Source organism: Homalodisca vitripennis, chromosome 1 (assembly GCF_021130785.1).
Source record: "Homalodisca vitripennis isolate AUS2020 chromosome 1, UT_GWSS_2.1, whole genome shotgun sequence".
Taxonomy (NCBI): domain Eukaryota; kingdom Metazoa; phylum Arthropoda; class Insecta; order Hemiptera; family Cicadellidae; genus Homalodisca; species Homalodisca vitripennis.
In genome coordinates, this window is record NC_060207.1 from 145,007,931 (window position 1) to 145,032,300 (window position 24,370).

General features: G+C 31.6%; 1 protein-coding gene across 1 annotated transcript; it reads right to left on the bottom strand.

The window, feature by feature from the left end:
* Positions 1–539: 539 nt before the first annotated feature.
* Positions 540–22,071, bottom strand: LOC124373166 (retinol dehydrogenase 13-like). The gene is made up of 7 exons (XM_046831568.1): positions 21,825–22,071; positions 15,878–16,043; positions 12,477–12,585; positions 10,374–10,519; positions 8,285–8,453; positions 5,341–5,548; positions 540–711 (listed from the first exon to the last, which is right to left on the bottom strand). Exons 1-7 carry the CDS (start codon positions 21,896–21,898, stop codon positions 612–614), a joined length of 972 nt encoding a protein of 323 aa, XP_046687524.1. The 5' UTR covers positions 21,899–22,071; the 3' UTR covers positions 540–611.
* Between the last annotated feature and the right edge of the window lie 2,299 nt (positions 22,072–24,370).

Genomic DNA, 24,370 nt, shown 5'->3' on the forward strand with positions numbered 1-24,370 from the left:
TTTTTATACTTATTTTTTACAATATTAGGATAAATATATTGGCTCAAAAAATACTATTCATACTAGTCAACCATGCATTTCTTTGTGTTTGAACAGGTCTACATAAAATTATCCATAAAGAAAATTCATTTCACTTGTTTCAGACAGATATTTATAAATCTATAGCACTCAATAAATTGGGTAATTATTATGTATTCATATTTCCTACATAACATTTATAATTATAAGAAAGTAATGTTTAAAAGCAGAATGTTTATGGAAAATAAAAACAAATATTATTTATCTTGTGTCCAGAATTTTTTAGGTGTCCTACTTATTATTTATTTTACCTAACACAATAGCAGTCTACATTATAAAAAACAAAACCTTAATTTTCCAAGAATCCTGTATTTGAGTGACAGTGACTAATTCATTTCTATCTCTTGATTTATGTAGTATTCTGTACATTACTTAAATAATTACTTCAAGGTCTATTTAAATTCAACTAAGGTGAAGGAAGAAAATAGGTACAAAAGAGATTAAACTATTAAAAAACAATATAACATGAATAATATTATTTATATGATAAATGTAGTATACTACTATTTACAAAAAATACTATATCAATGAAATTATCCAGCAAGTTTTGTCCACTTTTCGCTGACCAGCCATAGCCACCGAGCTGTGGTGTCGTCTTGGGCTTCTGTAGACACTTCTGCCTCTCTGCAGTCACTGGAAAAATTAAGTTATTATAGAGCTATTGTCATTAACAATTGGATGTGTGGGTTGTAATAAACACTTATAAACTCATTCTTATCATAAAATTCTATAGATTCTCTATACATAGTCCCTTAACATAGCCAAATAGCTTGAAAATTACAATCCTACAAGTTTAATAGTGAGCAAATGCTGTCCAGCAGAACACTAGGTATTATTTATTTATATAAATCCAGAAAAAATCTGTCATAACAATAGTGAATGTAAAATATACAAAGTTGTCATCAATCTCTAACGCATGAGTAAATCCGTTCATAAACTCTTGAATTGTGTAAATAAGCAGGCTTGCTTCTTCTCCAGAGGGAGAAGCAAGTTTTTGTGATAAGTCTTCAAGCATTTTATAGGTGTTCTTCTCAGAAAGTCTGAAACTGCACTGAAGTATATTGTCTATACACTCATGTAATACTTTCATAAGCTGAAATGGTATGTTTCAAGAACAAAGATTTATTTATTTCTTGGGTTGTAGATTTTATAGTTTCTGACTATCTAACCAGTTATTACAGAATGTACGGTTGTTTAAAAAAGATAAGTAGCTACTACTTTTAAGATTGTTTACTAAAGGCTTCCCTATAGCCTTTTCATGGGCTTATTCTAGTGCTCTCATGGTTCTATTTTGCATCCAAGATGATACAAAGAATAGAAATGAACGGTCATTTAGCCATATCTGTTATTATTATTATAAACAAAATTTGATATAGAACATAAAAAGAAGTGCTAAGTTGTTGGTTAAGTTTATTCATAAGAGCCTTCTAAGATAGTTTGTTGTCTAGAATCAGCCTAAGTAATTTGTTGAATTTGTCACATCTTTCTCTGGAATACCACCATGTCAGTTTTGTTGAAAATAGCAACTGTGTCTTGTTTTAATTTATTGCCAGGACATTTATGTAGCAGTATTTTGCTTGTTTTGCTTTGCAAAAAGCTTTATTTAAATTGATGTCAAGTTGTTATATGCCTTTATCAGTAAAAATAAGTGCAGTGTCTTCAGCACATATTACAACTTTGGAGTATTACTCCAGATATTGTGAAATCATTTGTTTAAAAGATGTAAAGCACTATTCCAATAAATTCCCTGCATAAGTTACTGGAACCAGTTAATTGTTTTTTCTTTTTGTTAAATAAGGATTCTTTTTAAATCCCAACAATTAGTTCTTTTCTAAGATACAATTCCATATCTTACATGAGATTCCAGAGTGGCAAGGGTAAAGTAGGCAGTTCTTGTTCCATGTTGGGTGGCTGAGTCTACAAATAAGCTTCCCAAAGCAGAAATCTGGCAAAACATTATTCTAAGTATGCAATGCTGACTCATCAAAAAAAGGGTAAGTAGGACCCAGCTTTTTCACCATGACATTGTGTATCCAGAACAATTGTCTCAGAACACAATGAATAAATTATATATTAAATAAATACCATGGTTATAAACTAGTTTATAATGTAAAAAATTCCAACGCTTAGTAAAGGACAGATTATACATGCGCTTGAAGTAAAAGCAAAGAATTTTCTTGAACACTAAAAAGCAATGGCTGGATAGAAAAGCCAAATCTCTCTCTTGAATTTTATAAAATATTCTCCTTTTTTATGTAATCTGAGAAATGATTATAACAGATGCAGGTATAATATGAAAATTTTAGGAAGTGACATTAAGGAATTAAAATAACCAAAATACACTTGGCGGAGAGTTAAATATCAACAACTTGAGAAAGAGTTAGAATTGAATAGAAAGCTTTGCTGAGTTTAGGAAGTAAGGAACCAATATACTGGTGTCAAGTGAGGAGTTATTGATTAACAAGCCAAGAAATTTAGTACAAATAATAGTATTGAAGTCAGACTGGGGAAATGAAAAGTCTGCCTGAGGAGTTTTGTAATGATCTAAATGAAAATTTACAAACTGTGTTTTATTAGGATTTAGTTTTAGGCTGTTTGCATCGAACCAGAAATTGAGTTGTTGGATACTTTGAATTAAGGATTGATGAAGGACATCTTTGTCACTTGCCAGGTAACTATGGAAGTGTTATCAGCTTACATTAGAATTGGCACTTTAGACATGAGTTCTGGGAGATCATTGAATAGATAAGGAAGGGGAATGGACCAAGAATTGGCCCTTGAGGGACACCCGAGATGACTTTTTCGTAGCTGTTTTGAGCATTATCATCCATAGTTACCATTTGTTGACGTTCATCAAAAATGATTGTAGCCAGTTCAGGGCAGTTCCACTGATGCCATAGAATTTAAGTTTCCCAGTATCACTTCAAAATCAACACATTTAAAGGCCTTGGATAGGTCACAGGAAGCCCCAAGCAAAGTGTGACCCATCCATGGCTCTATAAACCTTGTCTACAAACTCAAAAATGTCATCAACTGCACTTCACCCATGTCAAAAGCCAAATTGAATAGGGGATAAGATGTTGTTGCTTTCAAGATAATCACAGTATCTTGAGGGTGATCTTCTCGAATACCTTTGAAAAGGTAGATAGTATGGACATTGGTCTCAAATTATCAACAGTATGTAAGTGTTTCTGTTTTGGCACTGCTTTTACGACTGAAAATTTCAAAAGATATGGGAAAATGCCACTTTGAAACGATGTAGTTATCAGATGTATTAGAGGTTTGGTAATTAAATGAGAGCATTTATTTAAAAGAAAAGGAGACATCTTATCCCAGCCAGCTGCTTTTTCTGTTGTAGTAAGGATCTAATATCAACTACCTCTCTTTCAGTTGTGAAATGAAAACAATCTGTCCTTGTTTTTGTTTGCATGTGACATAAAACTTACAGCATTAACAACATATGAAACTAATTTAACCTATCACTAATATTACCAAAGTAAGAATTTAAAATGGATGCCATGTCATTTATTACTAATAATTTGGCCATTGGTTATCCAATTTTGTTTGTCTTGTTCTATAGATAAGATTTATACAGTTTTGATTGGGAAGCTGTGAACAGTGTTTCTAATGATGCCTATAAATATTTTGTATTTTGCATTAACGTCAAAGTTATTACAGATCACCGAATCCCAGGATAAATGTTGTAATATCTCAAGAAAATTGAAAACACTGTTTACTGAAAGCTACGCCTAGGGCCAGAAATGATTTTTTTGTTCATCATAATTTCTGATTTAAAATATAAAACATTAGCCAAATGGTCAGAAATACCAGTTTCAAACAAGTCACAAGAAGTTGGCTAAAAATTGGTAAAAATGTTATTAAGAAAGCTTTCAGCAGAAGGTGTAATGCGAGTTGGGGAGTTAAAATTAGGCTTAAGATTAAATTATTTGAAACTACTAACAAAATTGGGTTTGATATTACTGTATAAAAGTGTACTGAATATGTTCCACAAACGAACTGTTAACCAATAAGAGATGACATGGCAAAACCAGCTATTGGTATTCCCAGGACTTCCTAATGGGCTTCTGTCAAACGAAAGAAAACCTAATAAAAGCTGTTTTAATCATGGTTGTTGATTCTTGTAATGACTTCTTTCATGATATTGTGTCATAAGTTCTCAAAATAACTAGTGAGTTAATGTTTGATCTGACTTACAATAACTGTAAATGTAACTTAAATTGCGAGGGTTTTATAATAAATTCAAACTTTAACTGGCCACAAAATTTGATAGAATAACATTAGAGACCTTCAGTTTAATTTGCAAAATCCTTCTTCTTTTTATAACACCTTTAAAATGAGGTGTCACTTCTAGGAGTTCTTATTTAGACATTTTTACTTACCCCCAAAATACCTGATTTGTGGGGGGTTGGAAATAAAATATTTCCATATACAAAAAACTCCTCATATGATCATATAAATATCTCCCAAAATAAAGCACTCCATCTCTATTCATACGAGAGTTAAAAGGGAGGGGGGGGACTTTTAAGACACCCGGTATAATGTATTAAGAGTATTACATATTAATTAGTGGTGTTGTATAGAGCTGCAAATACTGAAACTACTTAGGTAAGGTTACTTCATAATAAATATGAAATAGTATTTATATTAATAATTTGTATAGTATATTTTGGAAAAAAATATAGACTTTTTTATAATACAAGAATATTATTTAATGATAGGCATTTTGAGTTAGTCTATTTAGAAAACTCATACAAACTGTGCTTGTGTTTAAATTTATACAGTATAATACATAAAACAGATCTGGATAAATAAATCAGAAAAATGTTTTTCATCTAAGGAACTATTTGGTCAGTTGATCAGTAAGAAGGGGGGGTTAAAGAATTGGACGTGTCCTGATTTACTCTAGAAATGATTTGGTTACTCAATTTAAGTACATACCTTTTTTAATGCAATTTGCCTGTTTAAATACTTTCATACTGTGATAAACTACTTTTTACTGTAATAAAACCATGTTTCTTATTTTTATTGCAAAGTGGAATGTGATGTCAGAAAATAAATGATTACACATCGATGTTACACTTTGATAATGTATACAGTAATACACAGATTACACTCACTGCAATGAAAACTAACAGGTTTCCTATTAAATTTCTCAAGTAGTTATACAAACTATAGCACAATAATACCCATCTGTAATTGTACAACGCCATAAACACTAAACACATCACTAATGTTTGTTACCTGAAATATTTACCAGACACCTTTTCAAGATCTGGGCTGAGACTGGCGTACAGGACAGTTTGAGCACCTTGCCTTGGTGTCTTGATGAACATCCACACAAATGGTTTAATGATCACCGCAGCAAGGTAACTGTTAAAGAAGCTCATATGTCTGGTGATCTCAGTGTCAACAATGCCAGGATGTACAGCATTCACTGTCACACCAGTCCCTGCAAATCCACACAAACGGTTTGATGATCACAGCAGCAAGGTAACTGTTACAGAAACTCAGTCTGGTGATCTCAGTGTCAACAATGCCAGGATGTAAAGCATTCACTGTCACACCAGTCCCTGCAAATCCACACAAACGGTTTGATGATCACAGCAGCAAGGTAAATGTTAAAGAAACTCATATGTCTGGATCTCAGAGTTAACAATGCCAGACTGTTCAGCAATTGTCAGTGTATTATATACACTTGTTCCATAATTTGTGAAAATTAAACTATTTTATTATAGTTTGAACAATTTTTCACTTATAACTCTACAAGCGACAGTGAAAAACTTACCAAACTGCAGGCTGATTGTATTTTGCTGCGGTTCACCAATTTCTTTATAGAACACACAGTTCAAGCCCAAACCCCAGGGTTTGTATAGTTGTTATCAGGATTAGTTGTAGTACACGATTGAAATAAAATAAATTATTTGCATTAATAAATAAAAAAGTTGTGATGGTTACTTTTTTGTTGTTTTTAAGTTCATAATATTCAAAAGTGGATGCCTGTAAAAGAAAGTAATTATTTTAAGATTCAAGGTAAACAAAAGATGTTACATTTTTTAATCTTAAAAAATACTTTGATATTTGAAATGCTTTGTATATTTTGCACACTTTGAAAAAATTTAGAATTATGACCCTTCCATAAGTATATATTTATTGTACTTTACTTAGTATTAAAGAACAATTAGACAGTTTTATTAGTAGAAAAGAAATACACTCCTACTGTACAAGAAAAAAATATATGCTTGAACAGATGAATGTTCGATTGGAGAAAACCAAAGGCACTGTTATCTATATGAAGATTAAACTTTTTAATAAACTTCCTGAAAAAGCATGGAATGTGTCCATTAGTAGATTTAAAAGTGTTGTGATTAATTGGCTTGTTGATAATACATTTTATTCTTTAAATGACTACTTAACCTGTGATATTAGTACTTTAATTTTTTAATAGTTATGTTTTTGTTAATAGTTATATCTATTGTTATTTATTTATTGTTGTTAAACCTATTTTATTGTAAATTTCTATTTGTTGCATTGTTATCTATTTATTGTTACTTTTTATTTGTTTTATTGTTATATATTTATTGTTTTTATTTACTACTTAATATTATTGTATATATAATGTTTTAGATATGTTTTATATTTAACGAGATGCTGCTAAAACCATTTTTACTTTTATTTTCTTTTTAATGACCAAATTGTGGCGTTATTCACATCTACCATGTACATATAAAATTTACTTTGACTTACTGTCTAATCATTACACTTGTATTATGGGATTTTAAAGGTGTGATAGGAGTAGGCCTTTTATATATAAGAAAAAGTGATGTTGTCCATTGCATTGTCAAATGCTTAAAGACAATAAAGATTTCTTGATTTCTTGATTTGAATTGTCTCCAAAATGATACGGTTTACAATATCTTATATAAATGTAAAATAAATTGCTTAAAATACAATAAAAACCATTTTTGTGTAAACAATTAAAAGCAAAATAAGAAAGTAGTTTTTATATGTGTTAGATTCTACAAATCCAGTAAACATTTGACAAAAACTGAAAATAATATTTTTCAGTTATGTGTTTAAATGGTAGTTAAAATTCAAAAAGTAAACACCGTTACAAGAGCATACTATACATGATTACTTGACAAGTTGCAGAAAAACAGCCACATTTGTAGAATAAAATCCTGTTTCACCAACAACACACGTCTCACACCTCAGCGGTTGCCACAACCAAAATCCACAAATTAAGGTTTCAACTGCTTGACCATCCGCCTTGCTCAGCAGATCTAGCCCCAAGCGAATTCTTTTTCCCTCCTCATCTTAAAATTGCGCTCTGAGGACAATGGTTTTTGTCAATCAGAGGCAATCACCTTTGTGAACAATTATTTTGCAGAGAAAAATGAGTACTATTTTACGAGTTACAGAGATGGGAGCATCTCACACTGGAATTTAAGGAATGTAAAAACCGTTTTTAAATGTGTGCAAACTACACTTTACAATAATATTGTGAACAGTAACAATGCCATCTGTTCTGAGATAAAGAAACCAATCTATAATCTATGCAATACAGAATGAATGGTTGGCTATCTTTTATTAGCAATGGTTTTACTAAGCAGTGATAAGATCTAAGAAAACAATGAGAAATTTTTTTTCCTTCCTAAGGGAAAAGGACAGTTTGTCCCCGCGCTTAGTCCTATAAGGACCTTTGCGCCTCCCTTACTTTAATTTTGTGCCCTCAAAGACCGAGGCTTTTGCAAAAACCAATCAGATTTAAGGGCTCCTGTTCTCTAATGTCCTTGGGGCTGAGGAGATATGCTCCTAGGTATCTTTTCCGAGTCTCTACGATGGCAGGACAATCTAACCAAATGTGCTCCGCTGACTCCTCCTCCTCTCCACAGAGTCTACATTCGTTACTCTGACTAAGGCCTACCTTCATAAGGTGCTTCCTCCTTGACCTGAGCTTTAATGTTGGAGAAGGCGATCCCACAACCTGGCTCAGGCCCCATCAATGTGGAAATCAGAAATTTAAAAATTATGTATAAATATCAGGAAAAGTGCTACTATGAGGCTTAGTTTTTATAGTATTGAAAATGATGAGTAGTAGAACAACAGGAATGAAAATTAATTTTTTTTGAACAATTCTTCTATTACACTTTCTATAATATGATGGTAGTGAAGGGGTTTCACTCACCTTCTAATTTCTTGGAAAGCTCTCTTGTGAACAACAAATTAGCAAGTTTACTCTGGTTATAGGCTTCTCCTCCGTCATACTTCTTTTCACTGTTTAAATCTTCTTTGTTAATTTTCCCTCGTTTGTGTGCTGTACTAGATACATTCACTATCCGACTAGGTGCACTTTGCTGGAAAATACATACAGTAATCACATTGAAAAAACTGAATTAGTAGACTAAAACATTTATCCTATAATTTAATCAAGTAAAAAGTAAAAGATATAAAAAGTTATATCTTTTTAACCCATTGGGGGAACTTGCCTGAGCCCCACTCCGAGCAGGACTGAATAATCTTGCCCAAGCAGCACTCGTGCTCTTTCTAGACACTAACGATCACGTATTTGTTTGTTTTTCCGCTAGATCATAGTTTAGTGCCCTCATGCTTCTGTTCTCAATGTTTAGTGTTTAACTATTTATAGTTATTGAATGAGTTTTTAGTTCTTCTGCTACCTCATGGAACAAGACAATTTGTGTACTTCAGAAGTAGACAGATACTTAGACAGTGATACTGAGATAACACAGATACTCAAAGACTGAAACAGAAGTGAATTATAAAAATTACATGAATGGTCATTGTATGTAATACAAATAGTTTATTTTAATTATAATTTTAATAATAACAATTGAATATAACAAACAGTTTTACCCCTTCTCTCAGACAACTAACTCAGGAGTTTGTCATAAAATCATCAAAAAGTGAACAAATAAGTGGATTTTGATGTTGTTGTTATTATGCTTTATAATTAAGTAATCAAACAAAAACTGGTTTTCCATGTAAAAAAACATTGTGCTGTCTTGAATAAAACAATTTATTGAAACAGATAAAAAAAACGTAATAGAATATAGACAGGACAGTTGCTTTTGATTTCCATACTAAATAAATTTAATAAAACATTATTTGGAGAAAGCAACAAACACTATTGTAGAATTTTGTAATATCCTACTACTATTATTACTTTAAATAAATGGTTAAACTTAATTTGTATTCTGATTATAGTTAGAAATAACAAATAACTCAGTATGATATAAATGTGAACTTTAATGATGATAAATTAATTGACATACAAGTTTGAATTTTGAAACAAGATGGAGGATACAATAATGGTAAATTTTTAAATACAATTCTTAATTTTTAGGGCAGGGTGGTCGTGCTGGCTTAATGAAATAGAAATATTGGGTTTTTTTTAAATAAGATATTGTAATTTTGAAAAATAATTGTTGTTAAATTTTAATTATATTAATTTTGAATTATTAGCCAAATCGAATGTTCCTGGGTTTTATGTTCTTCCAATGAATCACTATTAAACTTAAAAGGAATTTTCCCACCCAATGTCTGTCTTCTGCTTCTTTGTACTTCAGTGATAATAAGAATTTAATAAAGTAACCTTTCAAATACTGCTGAATAAATGTAACCAGTTTCTTTATAATAATAATCTTGCTTCACTTCTTCCAGATCCCTCTCTCCTCTCCACCTTTCAAATATCTGCTCTCTTCACTCTTCAACAATCATCCCTGCACACTGTATCACTGACTTTAGTTTACTTTATAACTTTTGAATTTTATATGTAATAAGGTGAATTTTGATTAATTTTGATATATTTAATTTTGTATTTATTATTGTTTGTATTAAAATTTGAGACAATTTATAAATAATTATTCCTTAATTATTATTACTAACAAATTTCTAAATTAAATTAGGCCTAAGTATTGAAATGAATGTGAGATGGGCGTATGAAATGAGTCATTACAAGAGCAAATAGTCTAAAATGTCCTGAAAATTGACTAATTTATCTGTAACCAAACTCATTCTATTAATATTTTAGTACATGCATGCATTTTTCCCAAAATAAATTCAAACATTCAGTTCCAGAAAGGCTAGGTTAATTGCTTCCTCAATGGGTTAAAGCTCAAACAAAACTCTCTGATTATTAAAAGTGTATTAGACATAATGCTGAGCATTGAATAATCACTGTCTTTTCTTAAAATATCGCAATTGTAACAACACACTACAAGAAAAATAGTAACAATAGTGAGGTTTTGGAAATGTACCTTTAACCTATCCAAAAGAAGGTTAGTGAGTAGAAAATGACCCATATGATTGACTCCTAGCTGCATTTCGATTCCTTCTTCTGTTTTTGAAAGTGGACATCTCATTACCCCAGCGTTGTTTATCAAAACGTCCAATTCCTTGTGTTCTGTAAATAACAAACTGTAATTTTACGTGGTCTGGGAGAGTTTGAATTTCTCACAAATATATAGTACACACCCTGGGTAAGTCACACAACAAGCCTATAAAGTGAATAGCCATTTACATGTTTTTTGTTTCCTCAATGAAAGATTTTGGGAAATCTTTCTTACATTTTCCTTCTTGCATGCAAAAGGAGGATTGAGTTGACTACAGGGTCCATGTACCATAGAGTTTTTACTAATTCATAGAATTCTTTATTTGAAGGGTTGGGAATTTGAGTAGATACAACTTTGTTAATGACCTCTGGGTTCCTAAACTTAAAATTATCTGGCAATGTGGGGTGAATTATCTCATTAAAAGCAGGGGAATGTGGGGCAGTCCACGTTTATGGAATCCCACAGTGTACAAAAACTCTTTTAATTTCTCCACTTTACAAATTAGTCTTATCAATTTTTCCATTTTAACATGAAAAACTTGTACCACGATAACTGGCCTATTATTTGATGTCTCGCAAGAAGAAAACTGTCAGTTATTTAAGACCATGCATGACTGCAAGTAAATGTTATGAAGATGTATGGCTTGCCAAACTTTTTCACTAATGCCATAGCATATTGGTAATTCTGCATCATATTTCTTAGACTCCCAAAAAAAGATGAAGGCAAAACTACAATCTGAACTACTCTCAACTTTTCATGCTCAGCCATCACATGTAAAGTATCTGTTAAGCCTATGTATATTTCAACGCGCAATTTAGTTTGTTCCCTTCATACAAACTTCAGTCTATCTCCTTCAATACAGCAGTAATAAGTCCAAAAAAAGTTGCTGAGTAAGTTTTCCAGTATTTATTACTGGATTGAAGTCACCTGCAGGACCATTTTCTCAGACTGCAATTCTATATAAAACATATTCTCGCATAGTAAATTTAAACTTTCTCACTCTTTTTGGGCTCTGGCCTTTGCCTCATAGCGGCCATTCAAGAGTGGCATTGCCTTTAATCGTGTTAATGTCAGGATCAACGACTACAGAACTTATATCAACTGTTTCCCTCATAGGTGTTATACAATTAGCCTTCAGGACACTATAATGTCCATAATCTCAGTTTCCAGAGAATAGCAAGTCATGAATAGTCCGTCCAGAACCATAATTAGCAATTATGTCACCATTTCCCTGATAAAATCTAAACAAACAATTTGGAAATAGCCCACTCACTCTAAAATTGTTGGTGGTTAAAGAACCATACATCATTAAATTAGGATTAGCTGGTGGAGGTACCAGTCGTCTTCTTTTAGAGGAAGAAGGATCAGATGACATCAAACCAACATCATTAGGGACTTGTCTGTTTCTTGTAGTCAAAGGACCAAATAAATGTCATTAGAATTGCTGTGCTGACTGCCATTAGATTTTCATAAATTCTTTTAAAATATAGATTACTGACAATATACAATATAACAATCATATAAAAAATTAATTTAAAAACATTAGTGAAAAACATGATACTCAAAATACAATTTCTATAAGTATAAAGGTAAGTATAACAAGTATAGTAATATAAAGTAAATCTTAAAAATGAAATTTCCTACATTATTTTATTTTCTAAACCTACATTGTTATTAAAAGGGTCATAAATTGCCTCCAGGTCAGTTTTGAGTCTTCCAAAAGATTTAGTTGTGCACAACTGGATTATGGTAACACCTACATTTGATTTTTGTGTGAAACAAACAGGAAAAATATTACATATTTAATACAATATTAATCTCTCCGTACAAATATTCCATTGTATCATTCTAAAACTGTATAAGAAACAGATAGAGAAATCGTAGCATGTGGAATATTGGCATCAATTCTTCTTGTCAAGGGCAACAGTATCACCAAACCATACTGGTAATACACAACTATGGCAAATATAAGACAACTATTAGCCTTTCCAATCATCAATAATAACTCCACTCATCAGAATTACTAACCTGTTTTGAATCTTTCAGCAAACTTCCTAATAGACGATTGAGAGGCTAAGTCACATGTTCTGCAATACACATATTTGTTTTTACTTTGTAAAACTATATCTTCTCGAGCCTGAAAAAGATACATCTAATTAGTAAGAGTATTGCTAAGAAAATTAGAGATTAATTAATTTCAAGAGTATTTTATTATGGTTAGTCAAACTTTTGATTCTTGGTAAACTACATACATGAATACGTGAAGTAATTTATACAGTGAAGAAATGATACACATTTGGTGAGTCATGATTTATTCCTACAACAGCAATGATAAGTAACATTTTTATTTTCTACAAGATTCAAGTCTTTTCATGACTTATCAAATATAACAATAAATAAAATTATTTTTAAACAAATTTAAATGAACTGTTTTTATACAACCTGTTTAAACTTTAGCGAAAGTAATACAACTTTAATGTGTGAATCATATAATCAGATAATTTTTGAAATCAGAAATTGAAATTTAATTTGAAGTAATTATAATCTAAAATCAACTTAGGTATAATTTTTATTTTATTTGAACTGTTTCAATAACCTCATCTTGAACTTACTATGCAAGATGAACAAAGAATTTGAAAAAGAATACAATTATCTATAATTCAATATTATTTTTATAAAGACTCATTAAATCATCATTGAGAGTCCTTAATACTAAATCTGAAATGCCTTGTTAAGTTTTTAGGCATAAAACAATAGAAACTTAAACTTTTTCTTTGACGAATTGGAAGAATTTAAGGATTGTAGAGTCCAGCACAACAGCGCTTAGTCTTCAATTCCAGAGTGATCAATCCAATGGACTGGCAACATAAAAAAACAGTGAACACACAAGAGCTAAGTTAGCTGACTGTTTGAATGTTGCTGACCCGATGACTGGCTCCAATTTTTAGACTCTTACTTCTGTGGACACAATATTTGACTCCTTTTACAGTTATTTTATGTTCAACTTTAAATGTTTGTTATCCCCTCAAGAAAATAAGACCAAAAGGTAAAGTTCAGAAGAATTACTGAATAAGATCTGGAATTCTAATTTCTAGAAATAAACTAAAATTCTGTAATGAAATATCCTGAAACTAATGATTATAAATTCAAGGCTTTCTAAAGAAATTACGAAAGAATTTATTTAAAACAATTATAACTGCTGCAAAATCATACGAATAAACTAAAACAGTCATAAAACTTTTATATAACATCCTGAACATTATAAAAAAGTCAACAAATAAATAATTTTCAAAAACCATTGAGCTTACTGCTGATGGGGTAAAATTAACTGATCCAAATTCAATAGGCTTGCAATTTAATAAATTTGTCTCCTCATTAGAAAGCTATCTTAATGCTGACTAAAAATTGCAACTAGATACAATCCCTACACACCCCTGCTTCATCTATGGTTCTGGCTCTTGTCTGTGTGAGGACAAGGAGGGATGTATTGTACAAATTTTTTCGGCTAAAAGTTCCAATGACATACAGTAAATAGCATATCAATGTTGCTTATAAAACAATGTTATCATCATATTTTAAGTCCACTGATAAAAATAATAAATGTTTCTTTCAAAACTGACATCCTCCATCCACACTCTAATTTGCAAAAGTCATGCACATTTTCAAAAGAGGTGATCCAAAAATAGCGGGTAACTATCAATCATTCTCAATTTTACCTGTATTAGCACAATTTTTGAAAAACTGTTTCTGGACTGACTTCTTAATTTTCTCGAAAAACACAAAGATCAACAGTTTGGTTTCAGACCAGGAAATTCTACTGTTGGAGCAATAATACAACTTGTTGATTTTATTGTAGAAGGCTTTGCAACTCATCAAAGGACACTCAATATCTTTCTTGATCTCTCAAAAACATTTGATACTGTTAATTATGGTATACTACTACACAAGCTGTAAGGCTGTGGTGTATGTGGCATTCTACACCTGTGGCTCCACACATACTTGAGTAGCAGAAAACAATGTGTTCAGGTCCAGAATTCAGTATCAAGTAGTATTTATGTAAATAACACCCATGCATCAACCTCATATGGGAAAATTGTTTCAAATTTCGTGGTATATAATCTCAAAACTAATTATAAAAAGACAAATTACATCAACTTCTATACATCGGGGTTGAATATGTATGAAACCTCAACAGTAACGATGGATAATATTGTTCTGGAAAATTATTTGTTAAATTTCTTTGAATACAGTTAGATAGAGGATTAACCTGGATACGTAAAAATGTAAAGGGAATGTGCTAAATAAGCATCTGGAATTTTTGTTCTTCGAAATTTATTAAAGCTTTATATGTCTGATTTTTTAATGATGACTTACAACGGATTAATATTTCTATACCTGTCCTATGAAATTTCTCTGTGGAGCAGTTGTGCCATATCAAACTTGGAAAGAGTATTCCAACTGCAAAAAAGGCTGTTCTAATCATCGAAAAATTGAACAACAGAGTTGTACCTTCAGGGAGCTCAACTTGCTAACTCTAACCAGCATGTAAATTATAAAGACTTCATTTTACTGTCAATTAAAGTGTATATTGACACAGAGGTGTGATATACACAGATAAGAAACAAGAGCTCGGGAGCGCTTTTGAGCCTGACAACATAGAACAGCGGCATTTGAACACCTCCCTTCACAAGCTGGGATCAAACTCATTAACAATCTCGCTGAAACACTAAATTTAGAAACCAAAAAAAATTAAAAACCAATTAAAACACTACCTGATGTCTTATGCATTTTACTCAGTTGGTGAGTTCATAAAAGGAATGATATTCACAGTGTTGTGTTGCAATCCTGAGGGTTGCTCCCAAGAATTTAGTATGTGCATGAATGTGAGCCTGTGTACAACTGTATGGAAAGTCAAGAGAATGGATTTAATTCTGAAAATAAATACTGTGAAATATTAGTATTGATTGAAAACAAACTTAGTGCAGTTTACACAGTCAAAGCACTAACCAAATGTAAAAAGCTTTTGAATTTGGTTACAAAATATTTACAAATACTATCAATCAGCTGACTTACACATGCAGCTGGTGCGGCAAAGCATACTTGATATTTTTGTTCTTATGTCACTCTTGAGTACAGAGCACACAGACACATAGCGGACTTCGAGTCTAATCTAATGGCCAAATAAATACGGCAGTGACGGTAAAAAGGTTAACAGGATTCACGAAATCACTGGGAAGAACACTTGGACTGCCACAAAAGTAAAATGAATTTTAGTGTAGCCTATAATGTTACAAACATGAACGCCTTTTTATGTGCTTGGATACTATCTGTAACATTTGTAAGATTTTATTTTCAAATAAAGTATATTTGACTTTGATTTTTTACTTTAAATAATATTTACTGTATATTTTGTAAGAGAAATATTTTACCTTCTCACATTTTTTAATATCACGACAAGCCATCACAACCTTAGCTTTCCTCTTTGCAAGTTCCAGGGCTGTCTCTCTACCAATGCCTGTGTTTGCACCTGTGATAACTATGACTTTGCCATCTGCATTAGTACTTTCCTCATATTTCTTTCCACCAAAATGATCCCTGAAACACAAATAGGAGAAACAATTAGGTTCTAACATTTCAATAACTAATACAAATTATCTCTTGCAAAACTGAGTAGCTTATCAAAACTATAATCACATATTTTTCAATAAATTGCTAATATTTTATATTACTGTTTATGCAATAATTTTTTCTCAATACGAAGAGACGAATTACTCTTCATATTGGCAGATGTAGTATAAGCCTGTCACTTGTTCCACAACTCTGATACACTAACTACTTAAAGGATTGAATATTTTTACTCCATTTATAAAACCATTTGAATAGGAAGAAATATACTACTTACATGTAAATACAAAAATTACAAATAAATATTATTTTATGAGTATAAAAACTATAATCACAAAATTCTAAACAGACCTTGATTTGGGGGACTAAATATTTAGACTATATCATGTAGTTTACTACATCTTTTTTACCAATGATTATTTGGTGTATGCTGGTAAAAAGTGTTTAAATTAGGATAATTAAGTTTAAAATTCAATATCTTATTCACAAATTAAGATATTTTCAAGAACTATGTGTTTTTTACTCACCATTCACTAATATGGTAATTCAACATTACCTTTAATAATTTTACTGGAAGAACACATTCCAATTTGTTAAAAACCCTTTCAATTGGTAATAAAATTGTACTTTATGGTACCTTCAAATTAAGGTTATTCTAATAGTTAACCTACATAGATAGTTATTGTTTGTTTATGTAAATTGTTACATAAGTCTTTATATTTGATAGTAATCAACTGGGTATTAATGTAGTGAAAAACATGCATGATATTAATTATGTGGATATAGACTCATCCACAGAAATCTACTTTAGAAAATGAGTGAATATCAATATGAATTCTCTTCATACAAAAATAAACAACAAAAAATAAAAAACCAAATATTAGTAAACTCTTTATAAATTTTGTATGTCTCAGTGTACTTCTTCAGGCGTAACATTGAATATTGTATAAATATTTACAAAATTAAATTATTAAACTAACTAGAAATATAAATCAGAAAAAAGAACTGAAATAGAATAATAAATAATGGAAAATACATCACAGCTGATGTTTCATCAGGAATACCAAAGAGTAAAAATAACTACATTTAGAAATGAACGAATGTTCAAACCTAAAGGAAATTTTGATTTTAAAACAAGTTGATGAGCAGTTCCACTCCTTCTCAAATTAAATCTATTTATATTTTCATTGGTATGCAATGCAACATTATTGATGCCTTTTAGTTTATAACAGTTTTCAATTTTGTCCTGATTATGTTCCCTGGAATGTACAGTGAGGGGCTTGTCATCTCCATGAACAATACTATAACGGTGACCTGTTATTCTGATACGAAGAGGGTTAGAGGTTTGACCAATATATTGTTTATTACAAAAATTACAATTTAGTAGATATATTACACTGCTTGAATTACAGTCAATAGTTCCTTTAATTGGATACATTTTACTGTTTATGTTACTGCTAAAATTTTGACTAGACAACATAATTTTGCATATACTACATTGTTTTTGACAGGGTTTATAACCGTTAAATTTTTTCCCCAGTTTTTGTTTTTAAGATTGGTTTGGACTAACATATTTTTAAGATTTGACGGTCTTCTAAAGATGTCCCTAGGTGGTTTTGAAAATATATATTTAGTTTCCGATGATAATTGTAGAATATAAAAAGTAGTTTTAATTATAGGGTTTATTTTGTTTAGTCCGGGGTAGAATTTGGTAGTAAATTTAGGTTCATCTAAAGGAAAAGATTTGTTGTCATTAAAATTTCTTGTCCTATTAATTTGATTTTTTACAAGTTTGTCAGGATAATTTAAATTTTTGAATGTGTTGGTTTATTTGCTAATATAATTTGTGAAATCATACTCTTTGCTATATAAATTCTTTGCTCGAATGGCTAAACTTTTTGGAATACTTTTTTTTACATGTGTAGGATGGCAGCTAGTATAATTTAAGTATTTCATAGTGTTGGTATCTTTAACGTGAATTTTTGTTTTAAGAAAGCCTTCTTCTAAAAACACATCAACATCTAGGAAGGTACATTGTGTGGGAATACTTCCAAGTGAAATTTAATGTTCAGGGAATATAGAAAATCTTTAAGGAGATTTTCACCATGGTGCCATATGAAGAAAATATCATCAATGTAACAATACCAGATCAGAGGAAGTTTATTTTGGGAATTTAAGAAATTTTGTTCAAATAAGCCCATAAAAAGATTGCATAAGAGGGTGCCATCCGTGTTCCCTCATTTCTTTTTTTTTTCTTTTTTTTAATAATAATAGAAATTATTTTTGAATTTAAAACAGTTCATTGTTAGGATAAACTCTATTAGTGTTAAAAGGAAAGGAGTAGAGAGCTTTGAACGTGCAGATCTAGTATCAAGGAAATGTTTAGTTGCGTTTATACCTTTATCATGTGGGATGTTGGTATACAGTGATGTGACATCAATAGTTTATCAAAGAGTTTAACAATAAAATCATTAGTATTTTTTAATATAAGATGGAAGTAGTTTCACAAAAGGCTGCAGTTGGTTATCAATGTAACCTGATTTTCTTTCAGTTGGGCTCCCATAACTAGCAACAATTGGACGTTCTGGTGGTGGTCTGACATTCTTATGAATTTTCGGAAGTGTATAAAATGTTGGAGTTCTGGGGAATTTTGGTGTTAGTATAGTTCTCTATGATAAATCTTCGTCTTCTCCTCGTTGTTCTAAAAACGTTTTTATGGTTTCGTTAGATTCTTTTGTTTATGGATCAGTCTGCAGTAGTTGGTAAGTTTCATCATCAGCCAGTGGTCTCTGTACTTCATTACAATAATCATGAATTTTTTGAATTACAATTTTGTTGCCCTAATCTGCCGGTAATATAATAATATTGTTATTGTTTTTGAGCAATTTAATAGCTTTCATTTAAATTTTTGTTAAATTATTCTTATTTTTTAACGAATTTTGGATAGATGTACTTGACAAATTTGAGAGGATAACATTGATAAATTACTCAACGGGATGATCAGGGGATAATGGTGGAGGCTTCTAGTCGCTTTGTTCTTTAAATTTTTCCAAGCACCCAGGTAGATTTGAAGGTTCAGATTCATGATTTGAAAAATAATGTTTAATTTGAACACTATGTGCAAAACCTGAGTTGTTGGAGAAGTAAATCATACTCAACACATCAACAGAAGCTTCTTTTGTGATCCAGAATACAAAAAAAATATTTTTGTAGCAGTACAAATTCAACTGTTTAGAACATTTCATGCCATAATTACATTTAATTTCGAAGGCAACCAAGGGAAGTTCTTGGGGTCAAATTTGGAAGAAATTGTGCAAACTTTTTTAGTGAAATAAACCAAGACTGGATTATGAAATCATATAATCAATAGTCAAATCTTTATTGCAGTGACAATACAAGAGTAGAGCAAATGTCATACTGAGGAGTTATATTAACATTTGGACTTAGGTACCACAATTCTTTAACACAGACACACATTTTGCTCTTTTTCATTTATTATTCTCAGTTCAATCTAGAATCATTCTAATGATGATTATATAGTCTCTCAGTTTACTGACAAAAACTTGTTAACATTATAAAATGTGTATGACGCTAAACAGCGTTTTAAACGCCTTGAGCTTTGGAACATGTATAATATCAATTGATAGTCTGATAATCAAATGAACTCTGTCATGTGAGGTAAATTGCCGTCCTATGTCTCATAGTCCGGTAGTTCTCACTGCCTCTAGTCTAGTATGAGCCATTGGTCAATGCACATTTTTACATACAATACACTGTGTATTTAGCATTTGTACATACATACTCCCTAGTAGATTTAGGCGTCTAGTTCAAAATATGTAACAATTATTTAAATAAAAATAAAAGAAAAACAAATTCAAATATTGTATATAAAACTAACACCATATTAATGCTGGAAATGTAATAAAATTAATTGGGTGTCTTCAGTTAACCACCACATGAATTTTAAGAAAAAAATTAAATTTAATCTTATTATAAATTCTGAATAGACTAACTATACATTTACAAGCATAAGTCATTATTAGCATATGACCTCCTTAAAATATACCCTCTAGCTATAGTTATGGGACTATTGACTACTTTTTACAACCGACTAGTGACTATTCGACTAACACTGCCTAGACTAGTCTTGAAAACTTGTCAACTAGTTTTTCTTGTCTTGACATGAAAAGAAGTCTACTGTGTTGCTAATGATAATTCTAGTTGTCAGCTGTGATTGCTCTTATAGTACAACACTATTTGGAACTACCTTTGGCTGATGGATTAAAAAACTGTCTCCCTTACTGTGAGAAATTTAAAAAATATAATTTCAGATATTTATTATTTGCAAAAAGTACGGTACTTTGGGATTATACCGACCACACCAGTATGAAGAACACAAAAATATAAATTTATAGAAACAAACATGATAGAACGAAAAAACAACTCTTTAATTACAAAATTACAAACTTACAAGCATTTCCAGGTATTGTGATCGGTATTGTTGTGGCTGTTATCTTATCTTTCTTGAGAATCCCGATTACGGCAGGCCGCGCGGCATCACATGATTATTTAAGTTTTTTGCACGGTACATAATTGCCTTTCCATTACAATTCAATTTATATTTCTGATCAGCCCCTCTAGAATTTGATATTTTACTGATAGGTACTATCTCGAGGGATGTTTTTCTTTCGTTGACATCAGCGCCGGAGGCACTCGCATTTTGGGTGGCAGAGTGTGATCAAGAATAAAAACAAGTTTTGAGTGTTTTTATTTTTCAATAATGAGTTTAGTTTTTGTTTGGTAATGTTTGTTTTTGTTGAATTTTTGTGTTTGGAGAAATGTAGGGGTAAAACACGGAAGTACAACAAAGCGACGCACCAGCTGAACGGGCGGCGAGACTCTGCAATCACGTTATCTACTAGACCGCTCGACTTTGACCTCTGTCTGAGGATGGGGAGGGGTTTGCGATAAGACAATTCCTGTTTTATATTGACGAAATATTGTTCTACGCTAATCTAGTAATCAGTAGAAGCAAAATGTCAAATAACGATTCATGTCTGGGTGTGGTTGGTATAATCCCAAAGTACCAAAAGTACATATATTTGCTAACATCGCCAGTTCCTTCTAAATGACTTTTCAATTGCCGACCAAGTAGAAAATTATAGAAGGAGTAGACTTGTCCACAAAATGTTAATAAAATATTGTTTTCACTTTAAAATACAAAACAAAAATAATACAATTCAAACCAATGATGTAGCTTACTGTAGAGTGAGTACAAATTTTGTAATTTAATATTGACAAATCATAGGACCGTGTTACAAAACTTGAGCATTTTCTTTACAATACTTAATTTTTACTTTTAAGTACAAGGGATATAAACTTTGGTAGGTAGAAAAACTAACAAAAAATGTATACTGAACTTAAACTAGTTGATTATTGTACAGTCTACTGTTGTGATATCTGAAGCTTTTCATTACTAACAAGTGAACAAGTTTAAACCTTTACTATATAAAATACTAGTCATTAGTCGACTAAATTTACTAGTCGTCAATGTTTCAAGTATAAGCTCTAAGTAAAACGCAATGTAACTCATATTACTAAAACTAGTGGTTCAACTCCGACCAGTCAAATCAACTGACTAGTCGGCTACTTAGGCATTAGTAGAATAAACAGTCAACTAGTTGCTTAACCTAACACTATCTAGTTATCAGAGAGATAGGTCTAGTGCACATTTAAATTATATGAACTTACTTTATCATTAGGGCACCTGCAAATCCAGTACCTATAACACTACCAATAACTATAGGTTTTGCGATTTTTACCATGATAATACTGTTGAATTTACTATGAAATAGGCCAACTAAATAGAATACAAATAATATATATCACAATAATAACGAATAAAATGTTTTTGGTAGACGATTTCCCTATCAGTACCAATTCAGTTGATTAAAGGTTATGTTGTTGTTTAGTAACGTAATTCTTCTATATATAACCTTCACCACCGTGTATAATACCGTCACTTTGTCGTTCAGACCGTAAAGTTATCGCCCTTTGTAATCCGTGCGTAAAAGTTGCAGTTCTTACATTGAAGGCGCTTTCAATAAATCAAATACTAGGCTAAAATGTATAAAACTAATTATTAAAAAGCGCTCGTTCTCCAAACCTACACCGTTTTTCTATTAAACATTCTCATGAAGGTGTCTGTTAGTTATAATAAAACAAAATCCAAAATATAACAACTAGACCGTAGAGGGTCTATCGTCTAAACTTAAATGCACATTAGACGTGAGTTCACGGTTAAAAATATCCATCCTGAGACAAATCCAAACAAATGCCCGCAATGAAATGCCATGTCTAACGTGCATTTAGTTTATACGATAAATCTTCTGACGGTCGACACCACCTGTTTGGCGTTTGTATATTAAAATATAGCTTTCAAGGCGTTTGCTTGCAAATTTTCATTGCATGCATTGTTTGGATTTGTCTCATGGATAATTTTAAACAGTGGAAGCTACATTTTAATTAATTTTACTCATTGAATACAAAGTGACGATAACTTCACGGTCTGGACGACAAATTGACGCTAATTTCACGGTGGATAATCTTCCCACTTGACGTAATGTGAAATTTTTTTATCTCTCTTTAACCTCAGCTTTAAGCTATGCTGGCTTCGATGTACAATGATATTTATTTTATTACACTGGTCTTTATTCGCAAAGTATACTATGAATCGTGTCTATGCTTGGTTGGACTTCCTCGGGATATCAACTCTTGATCCCTCAGTTATAGAGAGCAGACACTATTAGTCTACGCGACGGAGGAGGATGATGTGTAGTTTCTAATAAGTTTCTGCCACAGGATGCAAAGAAAAAAAATTGAGAGATTTCTTATTTTAAATTAATCCAACATTGAAACTTTGAAAAATTTTCATTTGTTAAAATAAGTCTTTGTCGGTATAAAAATGCTATTAATTGATTATGTAAAGTAATGAAGATTGATAAAATAAAAATTGATTCATACGTTTAGTATGCTAAAGGAATAATGGTCTTTTCCACAGGTATTAGAAATTGTATCTTGAAATACTATAGTGTACTGATGGAGAGATTCCATACGGGCCCTGGCCTGGCGATGCGCAGTGGTCTACTTGTCATTTGGAGGAGTGGGGGTAACGCTTCCTCACTCCTCAGTCTGTATCGCGGAGCTGTGTAGTGCGGACCTCGCGCTTGTTGTTCAACACTCTTCTTGCCTCTGTGATACTTGCACTGTTTTGCCGCCGTTACTGCTTATAGGATTTTTGAAATGGCGGGTGTAAACTTCATGAAAAGAGTTGGAAGTGGTAAAGTATATCATAGCCAAGCTCGAGAAATCGTAACAAACGTTTATGAATACATGAAAAATGAGAAAGAAAGTGGCGCCGCAATAAACATGAACAATGTTCTCGTCCGTGTAAAAGCTGCAACTGGCGTGCCATTGACAACTATAAAAAAAAATAGTTTCTGAGAGGAAAAAGTAATTCAAGACAATGCAGAATTAAGCACTCCGAAAAAGAATTGAAATCGTACAAAACCTAAAACCGATCTAGACAATTTCGATATAGGTGTTATTAGGAGGACTATAAATGAATTTCACCGAATTCATGGCGAAAGACCAACAATAAAATCTCTGCTATCTGTTCTGAAGAGTTCAATTAATTTTAAAGGTAGTTTTTTCTCTCTTCAATGCATTTTAAAGAAAATGAATTTTAGATGGAAGAAGACTACTAATGACAGAAAAGTATTGGTAGGAAAAATTTACATCCGAGAGAAAAGAGTATTTTTTTTGAACAAAATTACTCAGTACAGATCTGAGAACAGACCCATTATTTATACGGATGAAACTTATATCCATACGACTCTTGCAATCCCTAAAGCCTGGACTGACGACAGCAATGAGGGATGTAAAGTACCAGTTAGCAAAGGAAAAAGAATAATTATAGTACACGCTGGAAACGAGAAAGGGTTTATAAAAAAACGTGTTGCTAACTTTTGAATCAGGCAAAAAAAACCGGCGATTACCATAACGATATGAACTTTGCAAATTACGAGAAATGGTTGAAAAGTAAATTAATTCCCAATCTCCCTGAACATTCTATTATTGTGATTGACAATGCCCCACACCACAATGTCGAAATTAACCGAGCGCCAACATCTAATTCCAGAAAAGGTGACATGATTAAATGGCTATCAGACAGAAATATAAATTTCCAAACAAGTAGCCTAAAACCGGAGCTGTACTGTTTGATTAATTTACACAAA

Coding starts and splice junctions, on each gene's coding strand:
- LOC124373166 (XM_046831568.1), bottom strand. CDS start 21,898: ATGGTAAAAATCGCAAAACCTATAGTTATTGGTAGTGTTATAGGTACT. Junction 16,044..21,824: donor GCAGGTGCCCTAATGATAAA/GTAAGTTCATAT, acceptor TTTGTGTTTCAG/GGATCATTTTGGTGGAAAGA. Junction 712..5,340: donor GTGTCTGGTAAATATTTCAG/GTAACAAACATT, acceptor TAATTTTTCCAG/TGACTGCAGAGAGGCAGAAG.